Source organism: Cottoperca gobio, chromosome 1 (assembly GCF_900634415.1).
Source record: "Cottoperca gobio chromosome 1, fCotGob3.1, whole genome shotgun sequence".
In the NCBI taxonomy this organism is placed as follows: domain Eukaryota; kingdom Metazoa; phylum Chordata; class Actinopteri; order Perciformes; family Bovichtidae; genus Cottoperca; species Cottoperca gobio.
In genome coordinates, this window is record NC_041355.1 from 19,920,997 (window position 1) to 19,943,599 (window position 22,603).

At 40.9% G+C, this 22,603-nt stretch overlaps 1 protein-coding gene across 1 annotated transcript; it reads left to right on the plus strand.

The window, feature by feature from the left end:
- The first annotated feature begins 6,495 nt into the window (after positions 1-6,495).
- Positions 6,496-20,110, plus strand: chrnb3a (cholinergic receptor nicotinic beta 3 subunit a). Its single transcript, XM_029431987.1, has 8 exons — positions 6,496-6,781; positions 12,510-12,661; positions 15,290-15,334; positions 15,739-15,848; positions 16,664-17,177; positions 18,294-18,484; positions 18,878-19,085; positions 19,594-20,110. The coding sequence occupies exons 1-8, from the start codon at positions 6,706-6,708 to the stop codon at positions 19,723-19,725; spliced, it is 1,428 nt and encodes a 475-aa protein (XP_029287847.1). The 5' UTR covers positions 6,496-6,705; the 3' UTR covers positions 19,726-20,110.
- The last annotated feature ends 2,493 nt before the right edge of the window (positions 20,111-22,603 follow it).

Consider the following 22,603-nt stretch of genomic DNA (forward strand, 5'->3'; position numbering starts at 1 on the left):
TCACAAGCCATTAACAAGGAAATCATTGCTGTATCTACCAACTACATGTGTGTGATTGTCTTCACTTCCCTTTTCTACTGTCCCACTTGCCTTTAAGCATGGACTGGTGTAATAATACAGCCAACAGCATTTCCTCCTCTCTCTGTCTCACTATGTCTCTCGGAGTGTGCCTCCCCGTCCTCTCCTTCCTGTGGCCCTAGCATGTGCTGGGCAGCGGGCCCGGCAGGATCTTCCTTGTTTTTCCGTATCATTGCTAATCGACTGGCTCGGGGAACGGAGGAGTGGAATGGCAAAGCGAATGCTACCCTGTCACTGCAGCTGCTCCTGGCTGCCACGGGAACTGGGGCAGAAAATCAGACGTATCGCTTTGTCATAATCAGCAACGCTCAGAATCGCGGTTTCCGATCTCCCTGACCTCTTTCGTCTCTCTTCCAGCTTTCTTTGTTGTCTGCCGCTTCTTCACTCTTCTAATTTTCATTTGATGATATTATCTTTCTTTGGTTTGATTTTACACTCAAGTGCTGTTTATGTCTATAGATGTGTGTGTGTGCCTATGCAAACATTCGTGCCCCAGCTCTTACAGAAAGCGCTTCACCCTGAACCTTCCATTAGCACTACAGAGCGTTTCCTCTTGGGAGTCTTCCAGCAGAGCAGCATAGAGCACCAGTGGTGGCTGCATGTTGTCACACTCTTTCACATAGCTGCTCTACCCTGTGCACAGGGTTGATTACTTTGAACAGCAGTCAGTTACTGAATACAAATTACATGGATTTTTTTTTTATTATTGATGAAATCCATTGGATTACTAAACAATGTTAGTTTATATGAATACTTTTGGATTAAAGCAAATATTGAAAATATTAGTTTTAATAAAAATGGACACAACTATTTGAGAAAATATTATTTGTTTCTCTTTAGGCATCTCAAATGCAATTGTCAATGCAAATAAAATGCATTTTGCATATTTAGCATTTACATATGGTTAATTCAAAAAGCACAGGTGTACTTTGTGTATTCTACACAACATGTGAGATGCTGTTTCTTTCAAATACATTTATGTTGCTGCTGTTTTTTGATCACAGGCCACATTCAAGATCCATCTTTCATTTTCAATCTAAATAAAAAGCAATAAAAGCTCCACAATCAATAAATCATCCTTAAAAAACTGAAACAAATATTAGTTAATCAGCCAAAAACAAAACTGGCAACCTGGCACACTGAGATGAGTAAATTTACTAATCACGAAAAGAAGTTTCATCATTTTAAAATTGACACATTTGAAAGACTTTAATCAAATAATCCTTGACAATGTTACTATCATCTAATTGCACCGTTTCTGGGTTGATGTTAGTTACTTTTACTTTTTTGTAATCTGTAAAACAATGAGAAAAAATGAAAAGCAAGTGATTTCTGTTCTGTCCTCTTAATATTCTTGTGTTATACTTCCTGTTTAAGAGTCTGAGAGCAGAGGAGTCACCATTAACCTGCATTAAAACACACAGTCTGCACACAAGCATACAGATTAAGATTGGATTTGTTTTGGCTCTAAACAATTCTCTTTGAAATCCACAACTCATTCTCTCTGTCGTCCATCTCCCACCGTTTCTGTCTCTCTCTCACTCTTTGTCAGACGACTACGGAGAAGGAGCTTTAGCTTTATTCTCCCGGGCGCTGCTCTTTCCTGGAGACACTGGTCTCTCAGCCCTGGTGGATCACTGCTGGTGGATGAAGCTTTGCTCCAGCCATTCATTGTCATCCTCTGTTTAAGTTAATGCTTGGATGCCTGTTTTGCTTCTGTGTGAAGTAACTGATCTTAACATGAAGAAAAATAAGAAACCTCCTAACTGGAGGGACAGTGGGAGGGGAGGAGGGAAGGGTAATAACGTGACACAACATCATTATGACAAATGACAGCAGCTGAAGTCCCAGGTAGTAGCTCCTGCAGTCGGGATTCCGGAATCTGAATCATGTCAGCTTTCTCTAAATCTTCTTGTGGGAAATTTAGCTACTTATATGCTTATACCGCAATGCATAGATCCAGTCCCAGAGTTGTCAGGCTAATGCATAACAGTCTTACCAGTACGTCTATATTTTACTGTACACACACACCCCTTTCTGTTTTATCTTTAAATGGACTATGACTACATTCATTCTCCAGTACTTCACCTCAAATTTAAAATGGTAGTCCAGGTCTACGTATCCTCATACAATGTTTAGTTATTTTTTCTTCTGCGTTTTCCTACAAATGTCTAGCAACACGAGCGATCAGTGTGCCTGTGCATGCTCCGACAGTGCAGAACCTGTTTAGCAACAAAACTACTTGGTTAGGTTTAGGAAACGATCATGGTTAAAGTAAAAAGAAAAGTAGCCTACGTTTGCTGTGTCCTTTACACACCTGAGGTTAGTTAAGGACGAGTAACAAAAGTGCGTACAAATAATTTAAATAAAAGTTGACTTTTAGTTTCACACGGGACACGAACAACATTCTCCTGGATGAAAGTCCAGGGTTTTTAAACCTGTCCATCCAACCACACCTCCTTCCTGTGTGGACACTATCACTCTTTATACTACGCCACGTCCTGGCTCACAATTACAGGGTACAAATACAAATTGATAATGTGGGTTGTATACGAATTATAGAGCATTACTTTTTCGTAGATATAGGTACGAACAGTGAATGACGACAGCCTGATTAATATGTCACTTACATAAAGTTAGAGGCCTTGGGAATAACCGATTTAAAAAAACAACCTTATCTTATTTTGAATTGTCCTGTATTATATTCCCTATTATGACTCAAGCTCCAGAACCACAGGATTCAATATTTCCTTTACTGCAACTCAACAGCATATTTCATTAGACCCTCCCAGTTGGAAACCTCAAATTTGTGACCAGCTTTTCTGTCATAAGTGTGTCTCCAAGCCTGATGACATCATCAAGGTCATTTTCTTTAGACAGCTCTGTTTTCACATGTCGAGTAAACTGGCGTTGCTGTGTAAAATCAACCTTTAATTAACAGTAATCCTGATTCTACAGACAAAATCGCTTCTCTTTGCTCACATTTATTGCTCTGAGGGATTGGTTCTCATAAAGATAGATGAACAGGAACGCACATGTGTACACAGCCACAGGCAAAAGCTCCTATTTCGATCGTAGTTTATCTTTCTGTTTGGATTGAAAAGGTCACTGAACACAGACTGAAGCAGGACTGTTACATGGTAGTGGGAACAACAGCAGTTTGATTATGAGCGTGTGTGTGTGTGTGTGTGTGTGTGTGTGTGTGTGTGAGCAGCCAGGTGCACATGCCTTTGTGCTGTTGCATTAAGCATCGGTCTGATGAGGTTAGCTGAAAGGGCAGCTGCAGCTCCACGGTGACTGAGCAATCCAACAACATACATCGTTGCATTAGGATACCATACATCTGTGTAAACAACAGACAAAAACACGGCACATTTTACCATAAGGGACAAATACAGTAATCCTGGAAAATCACACAGATGTGAAAGTAGATCCCATGGTGCTCTCCGTTACACTCAATTACTTGTTTCCTTCTCAAATGGAAAGAAGGGGGAGATAAAATGTAAACACATTAGAAAGCTATTATGTAGCTGGAGAAAGAAAGAAATGACAGAAATACTTGTGTCTTCTGTTTCAAAATACTTAGGAGATTTGGCAATTCTGTCAAAATTGGGCTTTTAACATCTCTTTTATAATTTAAGCACAGATTGCTCTCCCGACCTCCCCTCAGCTCTGATGACCTTATTGTGAACTCATTTTCTTAATTAACATGGATTGAAAGTGGAATGAGACTAATTACTGAAGTAGTCTGGCATTTAAAGACCATCCAGAATCTGCATTCCCCTCCAGCGCTGGATAACAAGACTGACTGACGCACTCGCTGTCGGTTTGCATGCACAGACCCAGAAGTGGCCGGGTTTGTTTGGGTGTAAGATGAGCCAGAAGGTTATGCCTACTTGAAACATGCGTGTGAGTGTTTGTCTCTGCTGGTGTGTGAGCCAGATAGGCCCCCTGTGGGCAAGTCTTGGCAGTAGCAGAGCAGCGATCAGGTGCCCGAGTAACACAGCATTTAATGAGATACACAAAGCCAACTGAAGCAGCCAAGTGCCATGTGACCTGCAGAGAAGAAGTATGTGTCCATGTTGACGTAGAATGACCCGTTGAATCCCATGCGTTTGTTGCCATGTTTGTGCGCGGGTACAGAATGATTCACCTTGCAGTTCTTCTTCCAGCTGCTGTTGGCTCGAAATTAATTACGAAAGAGAGAGAGAGAGTGTCCATCTCCTTTGTTGGCTCGCCGCAATGTTTTTACGAGTGAACTAACTGCTTATTTGACTGCCTGAATAAATGACACAAAGCAAATGAATCCGAGCTCTCTGCGCTCTGTCAGATGCTCCGGCTGTCAGACCTTTGCGCCTCCATAAATCCAATCCCATTCTTCACACTCTATCACTTCTCCTGCTCGTTGTGTTTTACCCAGTGACACAATGATGCAGTTTATATTACATGCAAGGAAAATAAAACTGCTAAGCCTATTGTGAAGCCTGATTATATTCATGTGGTTTCCCTCTATCCCACCACCATTAACTCATAACAGTAAGGTGAACTGAACCGGAAGAGATGAATATTTCTCAATTTCCCAACATGAAACTCTGTTTGAGATCAATAGCTAGATCACCTCATCCGCTCAGGGTGTACAGCAGGTAATTAGATAGATTGTGCTACAGTAAGTGCTCATCTTCTCCATCTCACCTTTTATCAACGTAAGGTGATAGCTTTGGAATAACAACATACGTACAATAAAAGCGCAACCACCTCCTGTCCTGCGGGCTCACTTGTACTGGAATCAGGCTCTAATCAGACTCCATGATGCCCACATACAGTAAGGGCTCTAATCAGATTTGTTCTCAGGATGTGATGTGGCAGAGTGTATTGTTCCGGTCATCTGGGATCCTTTTACACTCCAGAGCCCAGTGTCTTTATAGCATTAGCATATATTTACTTTTGCTTGAAACATTCTCTGTGCTTACAGCCTCTCCCTGTGACAATAATGAGAATATGGCATGGCATGTATAGTATGGCGTGACATGACATGACATGGCATGATAAGTGCGTAGCTGAATGATTTAAGCATCAAATTGCGCTCTTAGATGATTTACGATAATGTGCGCACTCACTGCCTATAAAACAGTGTGATGGGCTTCTGAGAGGAAACTTACAGGTCACTGCTTCCTGAAAGATGATCCTCAGCCATATATCACAAACTAAAGTGCTTTATGACTTCAATGCCTATTACTCATCAAGTAAATGCTGTAGTTCAGCGCAATCCTTTGCTCCTTATGTGAACCTCTGTGCAGTAACTTGAGTTGTAGCCTTGATGAAGAGTTTATGATGGATGTCTGTCAAGTTTTGACCACCGCTGTTGTTGTCTGGCTTAAAGGATAGTTTAACATTTGTGTCTTAAAGCACTACTCGTCTCCTCCTAACTTCTTTTTTCTGCAGTGATGTAGAATATGTAGAAGCACTCTTACACCACTGTTGGGCGTGATTACAGGTGCAACAGATAGACTGTATAAAATATGAACGTAGTCTCCATGACGTCACCCATAGGTTTCTGAAGAGTAGGTTGTGAAGCTCAAAAGTGGGTGGCTCCGCCCATCGCTATCTTGACAGTGCTCACTCCACCTATCTACCTGCTAATCCAAAAATGGGCAAAGAGGTGGAGAGGTGGTGGAGCTGAGGCGGGCCCAGCTTGCGGCTAGAGACTTGTGACCCCAAGTTCATGATGTACAGTGTGAATTTGTATATAGCAAGTTAGCGACAGAGCCCAAAAGTGTTTGTTGAACCTGGCTGTAAACATGTTTATTTCTGCTGTAAAGTTTGGCGATTTTAACCAGGGGGTCTATGGGGATTCACCCATTTTGATCCAGCCTCCCGTGGCCATTCAAGGTACTGCAGTTGTTTGCACAGCAACAGAGCATATTTATCACTACTTTTGACAACACCCAAACTGACATTTAACAAATATATATTATCAAATTAAAGGTGGAGCTACTGATTTTTGACAAACTGTTTATTATGACACATTTTGACACGTAGCAAAGGCTACAAAAACAAAAAGCTTCTCATTACATAACAATTAACCAAAAAGGAAATGTCATGTCATATAAATGCATTTAAAATCTCTGTTATATGTTTACGTTTTTGAGTATTGTGAACAATGGGCCTATGTGTGCACCTATCTGTCTGTCCATCTATCTATCCAGCTCTAATTATTTATTTCAGTCTGGATGGGTACTAGATCTGTCCTCCCCAGCCCGCGTCCTCCCTCCATCCTCTGACGGGCCAGCCCTCCTCCGTCCCGCCCTCAACCCGGCTCCGCTCCGGCAACATCCATCTCGGCACCGGGACACGCGCACGAAAAGAGGCTGCGGGTTAACAGCACAGGCGACAGAACAGAAGGAAAGGGACAAAAAAAAAAGAACACACGAGCTGCTGCCCCACATTGTGAAGGCTGGTCCATTATACAAAGCCACCAAAAACCGGCTGTCTTTCATTACTTACACTGGACAGCACACAGATACTCCGGAGGTCCCACTCGGCTGTTGAAGGGATGCACTCTGCAGGAATGAGTGAACAGTAAAATTATTTGATCTGTTCTGTGGATACTTCCGATCGGTGTTGTAGATGATAAGAGGGAGCATGAAGTTCGCGCTCGCGGTGTTGTGGTTCTCCCTGGCTCTCGGGAAGGCTACTATGGAAGGTAAGAAACACATTCGTCTCTAAACAGTTGAAGGTGCGCTGCTGCCCGGTGGCATCTTATTTGTCCAAACAAAAAAGAGGGGAGGACACGGTGCCGTGTTTCGCGATCAAAACATATCAGCATTCAAAAACACCTTACAAACTCATTAATGTGACAGAGTAATCGGCCAGTGTGGCTCCGTCCTGCTCAATGCCTCTTAATAATATAAAATGAGTTTTTAAAGAATATTTATAAAATATTCATAAAAGATGCCGCATAATGTGTAGTGTTAATGTGATTGCACTTTTGACGTGTGGGTGGCAGCAGGACAAAATGTTGGGGTCAGGTGAGAAGAGCACATTCATGATTTATTAAAGTATGGCAGCACAGCGCCCCCCTTGGGATGTGTGACTGAGCACGGTTGTATATCACGCTGCAAGAGAGCAATATGGGACAATAAAAAAAACATTGAAATTAATGGGGAAAGAATTCCCTTACATACCAAAGCTGTGACTCAGTTGCGGCTTTGTTGTGAAAAGTAAATAATTAAATATTGTGTAACTGTGAAAAGCAGACTCTGCTGTGTTCTCTCTCATTGTGTTTGTGTGTGTGTGTGTGTGTGTGTGTGTGTGTGTGTGTGTTGCTATTAGCTTACTGTAAAGCATTTTCACCACTCTAATCTTGAGATGGAGTGGCTTTTGGCAGCACATGCTGGACATCTCTCTTGCTGTATTTATGCTGCATATAAGTGTGTGTGCGTGTGCGTGTGCGTGTGGTGTGTGTGTGTGTGCTTGTGACAGAGAGCAGGAGAGAGAAGTGATGACAGGTTGATGCAAATGATCAATGCACCTTCAGTGAGTAATTAGCTGTCCCAGTGTCAGTCCACAGAAAAGTTCATGAGGAATCACATTTTGAATACCGAGCAACAGCATAATGTCACCTACTGGAAGCAGGTTGGCACGCTTGAATTTTAAAAGTTCAGTTCACCCAAATTACAAAAAAACATACATATTTTCTCACTTACCTTACCTCTAGTGTCATGCAGGCATCACAGATTTTGATCGCTCCAAGATCTTCATCTCTGCCGTATATGCTGCCAACTCAAAAAAGATGAATTCAACTTCCTTTGTGGCATTCACAGTTGTTAAAAATGCAACCACACCATTTCTTTCCAGAAATAATGTCTCAGTAAAAACTTTTTTTGTGCAAATCATTTGCACGTCACTATATTTGAAGTTACATTTTTTGCAGCTTTTGCACTGCGAATAAAGGCATCCACCAATGATGTTGTGCTGAACAGTTGAGTTGCACCTCTACTCATGAGGATTATAAAACAACAACACGGAGTCTCTGTTGTCCGAACCAAGATGGCAAACTTTATAACTCCTTTTAACATTGACAATGACAGCGTATACCAGATCCACTCCTTCTGCTCTTACCTTTCACAATAAAAGCCCTAACATAATATTTGAAGAGGAGTATTTTGTGTTTTCGTGTTTATTCGTCACGCCTCCGGTATACAAAGGCCTTTACTCTAATCCAAATACCTTGCTGACAACAGTTTCCACAGGGACTATTTCTTTAGTAGAAAGTAGTTCCAATGGAAACCTACATGCGTTGGTGTCTACACTCGCCTACCGTACTGTGACTGATGGGGTTAACCATTGTGAAAATGTTTGGCTCCCCCTGTCCTGTTGCATTGTGGGTAAAAAAGAGCCGGGCTGCAGCTCAGATTGTACAGCTTGCTTCCCTCTCTCTCTCTTTTTATGATTCTGTCTTGATTATTGCCTTCAAAGATGTCCAAGCATCTCATTAGATATCAGTGACAACTGCACTGAGAAAAGGCAAAAACAAAAAGATAAACTGTCTTTTATTTGCACTAGTCGGTGAAGAAAAAAAATGGTTCCCCTTTGTTTTTCCTCTCATCCTTTTACCCCTCTCAGTGGTACATCCCGCTGTGGCTCCACAGTGAACAAATGGCAGAAGGGCAGAGGTGATCATACCACAGTGTCACCCATGGGGTGTGTTAGATTGAGGAGTAGGCAGGGTGATTGCTTGAACACTGGGTCACCCCTGTGTCTGTATCAATCATCAGCACACTGTAATTCTCTCACACACACACACACACACACACACACACACACACACACACACACACACACACACACACACACACACACACACACACACACAACACACTAATGCATCATAAATTCTCCAAAGAGAATAAGCCCCATCCCCCAGCCATCAGGATGTATGTTCTAATCAATACTATCCCCTTCACCTCTGCTCAATCAACCACATATACACACACACACACACACACACAGTCCATCAGTACCTATCTGAGGGAGGGAGCGGGCTCTTGAAGATCTGTCCCTGCAGTGTTTGACTAGTTTGTCTCCTGTGTTTTTTCTTGATGGTGATCTTGAGACAGAGTTGCTTCCTGAAGAGATAGTAGATAAGATTCAGCTGACTGAGTGCACTGCTGGCCCAGTTCAAGCCTTAACAAACTGAGTGCTTTACGGGGGATCTGATGCAATGGGAGGTAATCTGTCTGAGTCTGAACAGGCTGTGTACTTTAAAATTCAGATTGTAACACACCCAACAGGAAACAGGAGGAGACTGAAGACAGGAAATATAAATGTGCATTTGTGTCCATGCACACACTCTATAAAGGGCTGCACGCTTTATTGTTTTACCATCAACATTGGGATGAACACACGCGTAATAGTCACATTGCAGGACGTGCGTGAGAAAAAGGTACTTTGTCATTATCTGGTGATAATTCCTATATTTGTTCATATTGCTATAGATGTCACAGAAACAATATATCGCAATGTCAGTTTTTCCAATGTAGTGCAGCCCTACTCTAAAGCAAAAATCTTAAATCAATCCTAAAAAATACCGTCCTGCTGCTGTAAATATTTATTAGAGTGCCAAATGTGTATTTATCCACCGATGAAGATTTTACCTAACAAATCCACAATTTACTCCTGTTTGAATAATGTTCACTAACAACTCCCTGTATTCCAGAGCATTCACCATGAAGAAAATAAACTATATATTACACATACACATATACACATATCCCTAACTGTAACTCATTGAAAAATTCAAAATGAGAACTATGACGAAATATGTGACATTTTTTTGTAAACGCATAACAAATAAATGGTAATGTGAAAGATGGACAAATGGACAATCGTATGAATTACTTCTTCAACAACCGGCATGCATCTGCAGAATCACACACAGTAGCTCCTGGTGCGTAAAGCGCCATCCTCTGTCCCCCAAAACATAAAACATCTCAGAATTGGATTTAGCTGCAAACACTCTCGTTAATAAGAAGCAGCTTGCATTCAGTAACATTATATCTTTGTCAATACTGTTATCTGACATTACCGGTTCTTGGAAGAAACTGATTTACGATCTAAATGCATCTACAATCCACTAAAATTGACAAGAAGCAGCAAGCAACACAATATCTGAGAAAAACTATTTAAATAGCAGTTATGCTAGATGAGCAAGAACGAGAAAAAGAGAGAGAGAGCAAAACATTAGACCAAAACTCGACTAAACTAACGTCAATTGACTAAAATTGGAGTAAAACTAATATATTTGAATCCAAATCCTGTGACAAAACCGTTGTAAAAAACAAACATTATAATCATTTTTAACTGCAACCCTTTACCCTAATTGCATTCTTGAAAAACAGATGATAATACACCTTGTGCCTCCTCTCTTTCACCATCATTGTTCTGGATACTGAATGTGTAAATTAAGGAAAAGACAGAGAAATTAAATTTGATTCAACCCCAAACAGAATCTTGAACTAAAGCAGAATATAGTGTATCAAGTAATATCTGTAGCATGTGGGATGAGAGGGATTGGCTTCTGCAGAACACAACCTTGTGTGAAAAAACAAGCTGAAATGGGAAGTTGCTCTCTCCTTGCTATCTGTTTTGCTGTCTCTTCTCATTCCCCTTGCCCCAGTTAACTTCTCCTTCTGTACCAACCTCTACCCTGCCCCCTCGTTCTGCCTCTTTCAGACACTGAAGGGAATTGCTCCGGGTCACTCTGTCTCACTCTCTTCCTTATCAGCTCTCTCCACTCCTCTGCTCCATCCCCCTTGTTTGAGAGGCTGTTGATTCGAACTTCTCTTTTCTGTCTATCAGCCACCGCCTCTGTTGCAACGCTACCATTGGCGGTGCCAAATGTCGTCCTCTTCTGCAGTGGAATGCTCAGAGTTGATAGACTTACTGAGGCTCAAGTATAAATACCACAAAATGCTCAGAGTTGATAGACTTACTGAGGCTCAAGTATAAATACCACAAAATGCTCAGAGCGTCCAGCAAATGCTTGCTGTCATCTGCATCTTTCAGAGCGAGTTACAATGAGCAACAGGGAAGAGGCTCAGTGTCTTGCTCAAGGACAATTCGTCGGGACATATAACTCATGATGAGCATGCTGGCTGTCAGTAGAATGAAGAAGGCAAACTTTAAACAGTCTCTCAACAGTCTGACTGTGTATTCTTAACTGAATTAGTGTTTTCTGTAATTGTCTACCGAAGAGACATGATATTTCCCAGCTGTCTGCACTTGAACGCGCGGCGGATGAAGTAAAAGCACTGTTCCTTCATCGCATCGTCTCCTGCTCAGCGTGAGCATCACTCTTTAACTGACTACCATGTCTTGTGCCTGGCTGCACATAGCGCTCGGAGCTCAGCTCGTCTCCCCTGGCAATTGTTCTGTCTGAGGTGATCATATCAGCGTGATCATTTTGTCAGCCTTGGGAGCTTAGATGCATTCGCTTGGCCATGACCAGCTGTCAGTCCTGGGTTGACGGTGTGTGTGTGTGTGTGTGTGTGTGTGTGTTTGACTCGAAGGCCCTGGCTTAATTTTTCCCTCCACTTGCTTTTGAGACTCTGGGGAGGTGGTTCACCGTGTTCATGCACGACTGTGTCTTTGTATGCTCTTAAACATGTGAAAGAGGATGACATTTATGCACACGTCTGTCTGTGCACATTAATATTACACACAAGCAAAGTTAACTAGCAATATAATAAAGGTCTGTCTGTAGGTTTGTCCACCTCTTCGGTTCAGACTGAATCTCAACAGCCATTGAATATACATTCAATGTCAATATTCACAACTTTGGTGATCCTCTGATCCAAGCGTTACCATGAGATACACATGTGGGGTTAAACTACTGAAAGTACTAGTTGTTGCTTAACTGGTGAGCGTGATAAAGATGACACCGGCTAAATATCGGTGTGTTAGAACGGTCATTGTGAGCCTTAGTACACATGTATTGTATAATGTCTACGCAGCATGCAAACAGTGGCAAGAGCAACGCGTCAGTATCCTGGTATGGAAAGCCAGGGAGGCCAAAAATACCTATATCTGTATTAAAATGGGCTGAAAATGTTCAGTTACAATATTACTAATTATTATTCTTTTATTTTTTATATATATATTTTTTATTATTATTTTTTATTATTATTATCTTCTGTTTTCCAATTACAATGAGCCCACCCCACATTGCATACAAGCTGGTCCACCTTAAAGGTCACTTTAAACCTTTAATCATGGCAAGCAAGGGATTAATTCATCTTGATTAATTTGATAGTAATACTAATTGTCTGGAATTTTACCATGGTTTATAATCTCATGAAGATACCATTTTCTCCCCCGAGCTTCCTCTCTATGTTATCCTCATCACTACTCTCTTCTCTGACTCCTTCCAGCTCAGGAAGACGTTATGTCGCTTGCCGAGATGGAGGATTCCTTGTTGAGGAACCTTTTCAGAGGTTACCAGAAGTGGGTGCGGCCTGTCCACAATGCCAACGACACCATCACAGTATGCTTTGGACTCAAGATCTCACAGCTGGTTGACGTGGTGAGTACACAACACCAAAAAGCAAACACACAGGAGGCATACGCATAACGTAGATATTAATTAATAATCTTTTTATATAGAGAACAGGCCTCCTGGGCTGTATCTGTAAGCACATGTAACACAAGGCTCATGCATTCTCCATCTTAATGTCCTGTTCACCTGCATAAATGCTGCCTTTGTGAATCCTGGTCAAATTGATTAGTTTTTAAATCCATGGCCATTTCTAAGGCCAGTTTTTCGGCTGTCATTATAATAAAAAAACTTAATTTATACAGCAAAAATGAAATAAATACCAAAATAAATGATAAAATACATGCAACAATAATAATAACAAGAACGTAAAAGACAAAGGCAGCTCGGATACAATCAGGGTAATCGTTCCGATATAAGTACATCTTTAAAAGAGAGTTAAAAGAAAGGTAATCGATGTAAGATCTTAAACTCAATCTTAAAAGAAACAGGGAGCCGATGTAAACAGGTGTGATGTGATCGTACCTCTTGGTTCGGATTTAAAGCCTAGCAGCTGAGATCTGTTTACTCTGTCGTGGTTTCTAAGTTGTTGACTAAGACAAGAGACGAGATTGTTGCAACAATGTTGTACAACTGTTCCTGCATCTATAAAACTTCCAGTGGATTAATTATGTTGGCAATATTTCTGAGATGATTGTTTTGTGATATATTGGGAGCCAAGAACAAGGATTTCTGTTTTATTAGAATTGAGCTGAAGGGAATGGTGTTAGATGGGACAGGGAGTAGGTTTATATGAAATGGATAACAAAGTAGAAGTGAATGAAAAAATGATTAGGCCATTTCTTTATGAATTCTCAGCAAAATAAACAAGTTGTTTTCATTTACGTGGAGTATTCAACATATTCACCAGCTTATTTGTATGCAGCTTGTGGGCTTACTCTGCAGTTTTAGTTGTATTGACGGAAGCAGAATGGAAGAAGGGAAATCAATCAAATCAGGCCGACCTTTGAAAAGTCAATTTAGAAACTAGATCTTTGCCAAAGCCCACAAATAAAATAGAAAGCTGATGACCTCAGTGTCCTAAATGGTACTTTTGGCTCTGTCCATGCCACACATTATGTATCATATAAATATTAGATAGATGAGGGTATTTTAAATGATCTCTGCAGTTATCACATCCTGAGCGCCCTTGAGCAAAGTGGAACCAAACATAAAGGCTCTCATGCTACCAGGAGACCTACGCAGCACACAGTCTTATGCTGTGTGTACCTGTTAAGGAAGCTCTCTGCAGCAATTAAAATGGCCTTATCCTGTCAAAGTCTTCTGCGGATCGAAGGTTTATGTGTGTCCTACAGAGGAAAGGAAGGAAAAGATGAAGGAGAGGAGGAGGTCAAATTCACCATCTCTGAGAAGCCTAAGAATACAGAGTACAAGGTGGTTATTCTGAAAGAAGAAGAGGCGAGGAAGGGAATGGAAAGAAATCCACAAGAAGAATTTGGTAGAGATTGTTTAGAGGTGGCTAATCATCGGTTTACGACGGGACAGAAGGTTACTATTTAATGTTGAGAATAAATGATAAGGGCAGGGGTACAAATACAAAGACGGAGAAAGGCAGGATAGGAGTGTAAGAGATGGAAAGGAAGGGATGCTTTGAAGGGAGGTCACCAGAGGAGCTTCTGTGTAGTACAGAAGCTACACTGAGGACAGAAGTGTGAGGATAAACGAGGAGGAGGGTAAGGAGTCGGGGGATTTAAAGGGACATAGACAGGAAGAGAGAGTAAAAGGAAGAGAGAAGAAGAAAGGTTAAAGGAGAGGTCCAAAGTGGTCTCTCACAGCAGCAGAGGAAGTAATGAGGCCATCAGGCTGAGAGGAACCAAATCGCATTTATTATTTACACAAGGAAAGACACACACACACACACACACACACACACACACACACACACACACACACACACACACAAAGCTGCTCCCACAACTCCATAGACTACATCTACTACTACATCAGCCTGTACTGCAGATTTAACATTTAGAAGAGTGCCATCTTGTGGTATTCTGGCCAAGTTACTGTGATTTATGGAAGAAAAACACCCCAGATCAATTTTGGTTTAGAGAGGAGGGGCATGCAATCAGGTTCCCCTCAGCGATTCTCGAGAGCAGTCAAACCACAAAATCTATTCCATAGATTTTCTCTCTTCACTAGTTTAACTTGTTCTGTTTCTGGAAGTCTTTTCCTGCACAGAAAGTTAACTTACATTGAAAACCTTTCTGACTTCCAGAAATGCATTACTACCTTTGCCCTCCTCCTCGTTTGTATTGAGCTAACGTGGCAGCAGTACCTATCTTGCCAGTGATATTGTTCACTGAAGAGTAATTGGTGCTTCTCTCACTCATTAAATGCTGTAGATTCACCCTGAAGCAAGGTACTTAACACCCCGAGCTGCTCCAGTGTGTTTTCTTAGTGGAATGCAATAGAAGCAATTAACCCACTTTGAAAAAAAATAAATCTTCCTCTCTAACTAGGTTTTTCTTTCATCACACTCTGGTCTCCAGCTTCTGGATTGCTCTTCACCTCCTCATTAGCCTCACTTATCTTTCACAGTAAACACTGCTGAGATGTATAAATAGTGAACAAAACCTCTTCCCTGTCTTCCTCCAGGATGAAAAGAATCAACTGATGACCACAAATGTCTGGCTCTATCAGGTAATAAATCTACGCTACCCTGTACGAATGCAGAATCTTTAAATTGTGGGGTGCTATTTTACATCTGTGTTTACAACATTTAGAGCTAATATACGTTGTGACATATTGTCGTGTATGAATATTCAAGAGCTCAGACATTTTAAATATAAACATATTTCAAGAAGTAAATATAATCAAAAATAACATTAAAGGAAATCAACAAAATAGCTTCTGCTTCTTTGAATGCAATAAGATGTTGAATCAAACATACACGCATACATCAAACATAGTTTCCATTTGCTTTGTGTGGATTTGCAGTCCAGTGCATGGTGCTGAAATGAAAAAGGTGCACTTCAACACTTCTTAAGTTCAGCCTAGTGTCTTATCATGTCACTTATCATGCGTTGATATTGATTTATTTAAAGCAGTGGGTTGACGTGAAGCTGAAGTGGAACCCAGATGACTATGGAGGTGTTACTTCCATCAGAGTGCCTTCAGAGACCATATGGCTGCCTGACATCGTCTTGTATGAAAAGTGAGTTATGCAGCACTCTGCACACATCAATAGCACCTCCTAAAACAGTGCCCGATAACTCCGATGCACATACCATTTTCCTTTCCAGACTTATGTCTCTTCCACATCTTAACTTGCCTGGTCTTAAAGGAATACTTAAACCCTACAATGCTCATTTATATATCAATTACAAAACCTGTGTTGCCTTGAATCCGTGAAGAGAACTTTGTTTGTCTTGCCTCCACGAAGAATCCGAAAACTGAGAAAGTTCTTGATGAATTGAAGTGAAGTTTAACAACAGCAAACTATATCAAAACTTCTGTGTTCAAACTCACAACAGTCTCCTTTATCCAGTGGTTTTCTCACTACTTCCTAGAAACATGCATTTTCTCTAAAACCTTACTATTTAAAACACTTCTGCATGGGACCGTTAATGCGGAGAGTTTGTCATTATTTAAGTATTGTTGTTATAGATGTAGATCTTGTCTGTTTGGATTAGTGTCTTGTGCTTAGAGGGCTGCTTTGTGTATTTGTTGTTTTTCCGTTGTGCTGTTAGATGATGGTGGTTTCACATGCCGGGATGTTTGGTTTGTTGTTAGTCAATGTGTCTAGATAATCCCATGAGGAGTGGGTCAAGTTAAAGAACAGACACAGCCCCCATTTACTTCAATTTATCAATCATTTTGTCTGTTTTTGGATTCTTCGTTCAACCTCGTAGGCATGCGAGAAATGTTTTCTTCAATGTAACACAGACTGAGTAATTGACATACAAATTATCATTTTGGTTGTGAAGTTTTCCTTTAATGACTTTTCTTTGCCACCTCATCTTCTCCCAGTGCGGACGGTCGCTTTGAGGGTTCCCTGATGACCAAAGCCATTGTGCGTTGGGATGGTACCATAACATGGACTCCACCTGCCAGCTACAAGTCCTCCTGCACCATGGACGTCACCTTCTTTCCCTTCGACCGACAGAACTGCTCCATGAAGTTCGGCTCCTGGACTTACGAGGGAAACATGGTGGACCTGGTCCTGGTGGACCACTACGTGGACCGTAAAGACTTCTTCGATAACGGCGAGTGGGAGATTCTCAATGCAACGGGACAAAGGGGAAGCCGGAGGGATGAAGTGTACTGGTACCCGTTTGTGACCTACTCCTTCATCCTCAAAAGATTGCCGTTGTTCTACACCCTCTTCCTCATCTTCCCATGCCTCGGCCTCTCCTTTCTGACCGTGCTCGTGTTTTATTTGCCGTCAGACGAAGGAGAGAAACTGTCACTGTCCACATCTGTGCTGGTGTCGCTCACAGTGTTCCTCCTGGTCATAGAAGAAATTATCCCTTCTTCCTCAAAGGTGGGTTTCATAAGGGGGAAAAGCCAATATTCATTTTAAACTTTCTACTGGGCTGTCATTTTTAAATCTATCCTAATTGTAATCTTAATTGCAGTATGCCCAGAGCCAAACCACAGCCCTCTTAATTACCTGCAACTTGAACTGCATGTCAACTCAATTAGGAAGCTATTGACTTCAGACACTGTACATCTCATTCTAATACAGAAGTCTACAGAAGACAACCACTTCATCCTCTACTCCACATACATATATACTCCATATTATATTTATTCAGGATTATTCAAATCTAATCATCTCACAATGCAACGTAAAAAGTACTGAACATGAAATACTTTACCAAAGCTTCAACTACCATCGTGCATTGTGCATTGTGCGTAGTTCCCTAGTGGATACCTCCTTTGTGACTTATTATCTAACGCCATCAGGCTGTCAAAGTGTTCACTCATTCTATAAAATAGACATCTACTTGATTTAAAAAAGAAAACATTTTGGGAAGAATGTTGTACAGACAACCATGGTTCCAAATCCTAAAGGCTGGAGATATCCTGACTTGACTTCCTGTAGTGTCACTATACAGTCGACATTTTTGTTTGGGAGTGAAAATGTTTAATTTTCTTCAAATATTCAAGGTCACGACGGGTTTATTTCAAATCAATTTGGTGATTCCTTAACTTATTTATTTTCCAATACTTTTGTCTATGAGCAAATATTTGCAAAACTAATGATGTTCCCATTAGCCTCGGCTGTATTTTGTGTTTAGTGCTGATTGGGAAATGTTAGCATGCTAACACGCTAAACTAAATTTCTTGTAAATATTACAGAGTAAACATTAGCATGTTAGCACTGTCTGTGTAGTTTAGATAATGTTATCATTTAACTCAAAGCACCACTGTTTCTGATGAGCTTTTTTATAAATATCCCTGATGACATCATCAGGGTTATTTATAAAAAAGATTATTAAAAAAACTCCAGCCAGAAGAGAAAAAAGCCAGAGGAGACATTAAGCAGCTGTTTTCATAGGCTGAGGGGCACTCAGCCTATGAAATACCCAATGAGTATTTTTTTTTTTTGATCTGGTAAATAATCTAATTTCTCCTCACGTGTTCCTGTCTCCAGGTGATCCCACTGATTGGAGAATACCTGCTCTTTATCATGATCTTCGTCACTTTCTCCATCATCGTCACTGTCTTTGTCATCAACGTCCACCACCGTTCCTCTACCACCTACCACCCCATGGCCCCCTGGGTAAAGAGCCTCTTCCTTCAGAGATTACCCAGGCTGCTGTGTATGAGGGGGCACACTGACAGGTAATATAGGATCAACTGTAGTTAAAGGAACGGTTCGACATTTCGGGAAATGTTTGTTTGCTGTCAGAGAGTTAGAGTAGAGGATTATTATAGTTACACATCCCGTCACGTTAAATTGTGAGCTTTTGAAGTAGTTGCTTGCAGATTTTGTTACCTTTAAACAGAGCCAGACTAGCTGTCTCCCCTGTTTCCAGTCTTTTTGCTAAGGTAAGCTAACAGTTTCCTGGAGACAGTCTCATATTGAGCATACAGATGAGAGCGGTATCAATCTCTTCTGATAAAACAAATAAGCATATTTCCCAAAATGTCAAACCCTTCCGTTATTATCTGCCAGAACATATTAGAATATAAATATGTGAAATGAATAAGACAGTTAGTGTCCAATATCCTCAGATACCACTTTCCAGATATGGAGATGCGTAGCCCGGAGCTGAATGCCCGCAAAGGTGTGGGAAGGAAGGGGGCTCCCGGCGGCCAGCAGAAAAGCCCCCTCACAGGGAAGGAGGACGAGAACCAGGCATGGCTGGCCATGCTGGAGAAAGCCACAAATTCAGTTCGGTACATCAGCCGTCACATCAAAAAGGAGCACTTCATACGAGAGGTAAGTGGGCAGACATGGGATGAAAGTGTTTGCTCGCATGTTGTATTTCATTCTCTTTTTGAATATACTGTTACACCTTATTGTTTGTTAAAGATACAATAAGTTCTCCACATTGAAATGTCTAAAATCATCGTAAGTCTGGATCTTAAGTCATTAGAGAAACAAGCTGAGCTATCTGAACAAGGTCGAAATGACAATGGTGGTGAAGACAACAACTCCCATGATCCCGCGCTACCTCAGGCCGCCACCAGACTCTGTCTGTCGTTATTGTTTTGATTGAGAGAACTCTAGTGGCAGAAAATGACACATTGTGCGTTTAAAGTGATCTCACTTGCTCTATAACTGCTATTAAAATGACACAAAGTCGTTCTTGTGTCCTGAGCGAGGGATGTTTTCACTGTGAATAAGCTTGCGGCTGACACAGATTCACACCTGCGATTCTTTCTTTTTTGTGTCTGTCTCTCTCTTGTTCTTCCTGTCGACTCCTCTCCCCCTCTGTCTCATTCAGGTTGTTCAAGACTGGAAGTTCGTGGCTCAGGTGTTGGACAGGATTTTCCTGTGGGCCTTCCTTACAGTGGCAATACTGGGAACTGTCCTAATCTTCACCCCTGCACTGCAGATGTACTACAGCACACCGTGATGAACACACACACAACCTCACAAATATTTTCCAACAGCTCGTTTTTGTTTTACAGTTTGTTTTGTCTGACTGTGACTTATTGATAAAGCTCAATAAAACATTCACACTGTATATTTCTTTTCTTGAAACAAGCTCGAGCTGCAAACTTTTACCTCCCTGCAGTATGGTTTGCAGCCTGTAATGACTACAGCAAACTGTGATGTTCTAGATGCAACTTGCACTGTGAGGTGCATGCACACGAGTCCAAAGGAATAAAAGCAATAAGCAGGTGGAAGTAGCGTGTATCATTTAAATATCCCTGTTTGTATGAATAATAAGTTGTTTTGTGTGTCACATGTTGTCCCTCCCGTTGTAAACTATGTAATGATTATGAGAATTAAAAGAAATCTAATATACAAAATCAATTATCCAGTCCTGTGTTTGAGGCTAACGTTGTGTTTACAACGAGGTTAAGATGGCAGCTGCAGGTTTACTGCATGACCATTTGTTTTTGTTCATTTAATTACCTGCAAATTTGTTTAGTAATATTGTATTACAGATGCCTTGTGTTGGAGATATCGGCCATAGAGATGTCTGCCTTCTGCACGCTTCCTTCTGCGTGGTGAAACGGTTGGAGGGTGTAGTTCGGTAGAAAGGAAATAGTTCCTACATGAAACTGTTCACAACAAGGTCTGCGGATAATCTTGAGTAATCGGTTCATGATTTCTGGAAAGAGACGTTGCTGTTGAGTTTTACAAATGTATTTGTTTTTTGCCACTTTTCTGTTGTATTGGAGAGAAGGCCGACATCTCTACACTCTCACAACAAAACAATCTGGATTGATAATTAGCACTACAGGTAAGAGGATCAGATCATGTGGTCCCATTTTATGCTTACATGGTGCATATTTCCAAACTAATTTGGCACCAACTTCTTGCTTATTACCATGTAACCCACGATGCAAAAACAGTTGAAGAAACAGGGGTAAACATCTTATTATAGCACCAGGTCCACCTATAAGGTTAATATGGCCCTGTTACTGTAGAAAAGCACCATAACCATAAGTATGTATAGAGTAGACAGGATGGAGTGGATCAGATATGTTGTGTTTTTGGCTGTAATGTCAGAGTCTTACCACTAAGTGGCAGCAAACATCTTTTTTTGGTCAAAAAAATAGCAGCTTCACAGAAAAAATGATGTGATCAAAAATATTTAAAATATGGCACCATCATGGCAACCTGATAGGTAAAGTGTTAACTCATGACATATCAGGTTGCCATGATGGTGCAGATCGATATCTGGAACATTTGACAAGTTGTGGCCATGTGGTAAAACTAATGATGCATCTTCATTCAGTTTCACCCCAGGTGAGGATCTGCACGGTTGCAGTCATTAATATCTCACAGAGCTGTGCAGACATACAGGGAGAGGGAACAATGGAATAAAAACCTGAACAACAAAATTAGATACAACACATTTTATTGTTGACAATTTTGTTAGTTTGAGCACATACTTTGTAGTGGTGAGGTATTGTAGTTAATATAGGGTTATACTGTGTATTAAGGTGATTATAATTGTCACGTCACCTTCTTAGCCACAAAAGAGAGTTGTTAAAAAGTGAATGAAATTGAAATGAAGTCTTCACAAGCATTCCCATCTTGCACTAGCCAGTAAGAAGATGTTTGAATAACTGATCACTCATGTGTGTCATAATGTATGTGATAATGTAGTTTTCTCTGTGGCTGCACATTATTCTTGTGTGTAATGTTAGGTTTCTTTATCTCAACCCTAGTCATGCTGCAGTTTGGAGGAGCATCTCCGCAACCAGCAGGGTCGGCAGCCATACCTCCTCGCTGTTGGCCGTCAGAAGAGCAAGATTGACAGCTTCTACATCAACATGGATAAGCATCTCATCCCTCAACCCATTTTGTGTTTAATTTGTCGTACGATGCTGCGTTACTGAAATTTTACACATTCTTGCAGACAACAGTGTATAACATTGATGTGGGGAAAATGAAGGAGTCACCCAGAGTCAGAGACTTGAGAGCCAGACTGCTTGACCAGCTAGTACCGGTCTCACTCTCTGAGTAAGAGGCTAAAACAATACTGACCGGTTTCATGTGTCAGAATTTGTATCCCAGCAGCCAGAAGTTGATGGTGTTATACTGGAACCGTTGATAAATGATATAAAATTACTGGAAACCCAAGGCCTTAGTCTTAGTAGTGTTTGATTGAGAGGAATGATTCTCAAACAGTATACAGTGAGGAAGATCCCAAAGTGATCCTTCGTGGAAGAAATATGTTTGATATGCATTAGAAATGTCTCCAAGACAACCCACCATTGAACTCCTTGTATGGTTTTAAAAAGACTTCTACACTTAACTCATTGAAGTATTTCCATGTTTGAAATAATTACTCATTTGATATAATGCATGACCTTCTTGAGGGTGTGACTCAGTGTGAGATCAAATTGCTTTTTGAATATCTCACAAAAGACTTAATATCACAACAGAAAACTTGCTTTCCAGAATTTATATTGTTGACTACGGATTTTTAGAACGAAAGAAACGTCCCACAAAGATAATTTTGGACAGTGCTGGCAATGGCATTGGTTTGAATTCTATTCAGACATTGTGTCTTGTGAAAAACATCCCCCTGTTTGGTGACATCATTCCTGCAGGAAACGAAAACTGGAATGCGTTACTGTTGTTACTTAAAATAATGAACATGGTTGTCACTTTTTCTCACTCTAGGTACGACAATATATTTAAAGCATTTGATTGTTGACCACCACAAACTATTTAAGCACTTGTATCCACATAGACGAGACGAGATGTTTAAAGATTATTTCAAAAACAACAAAATCCCTTGCTAAAAAGCATCAGATGGCTATTGCTTA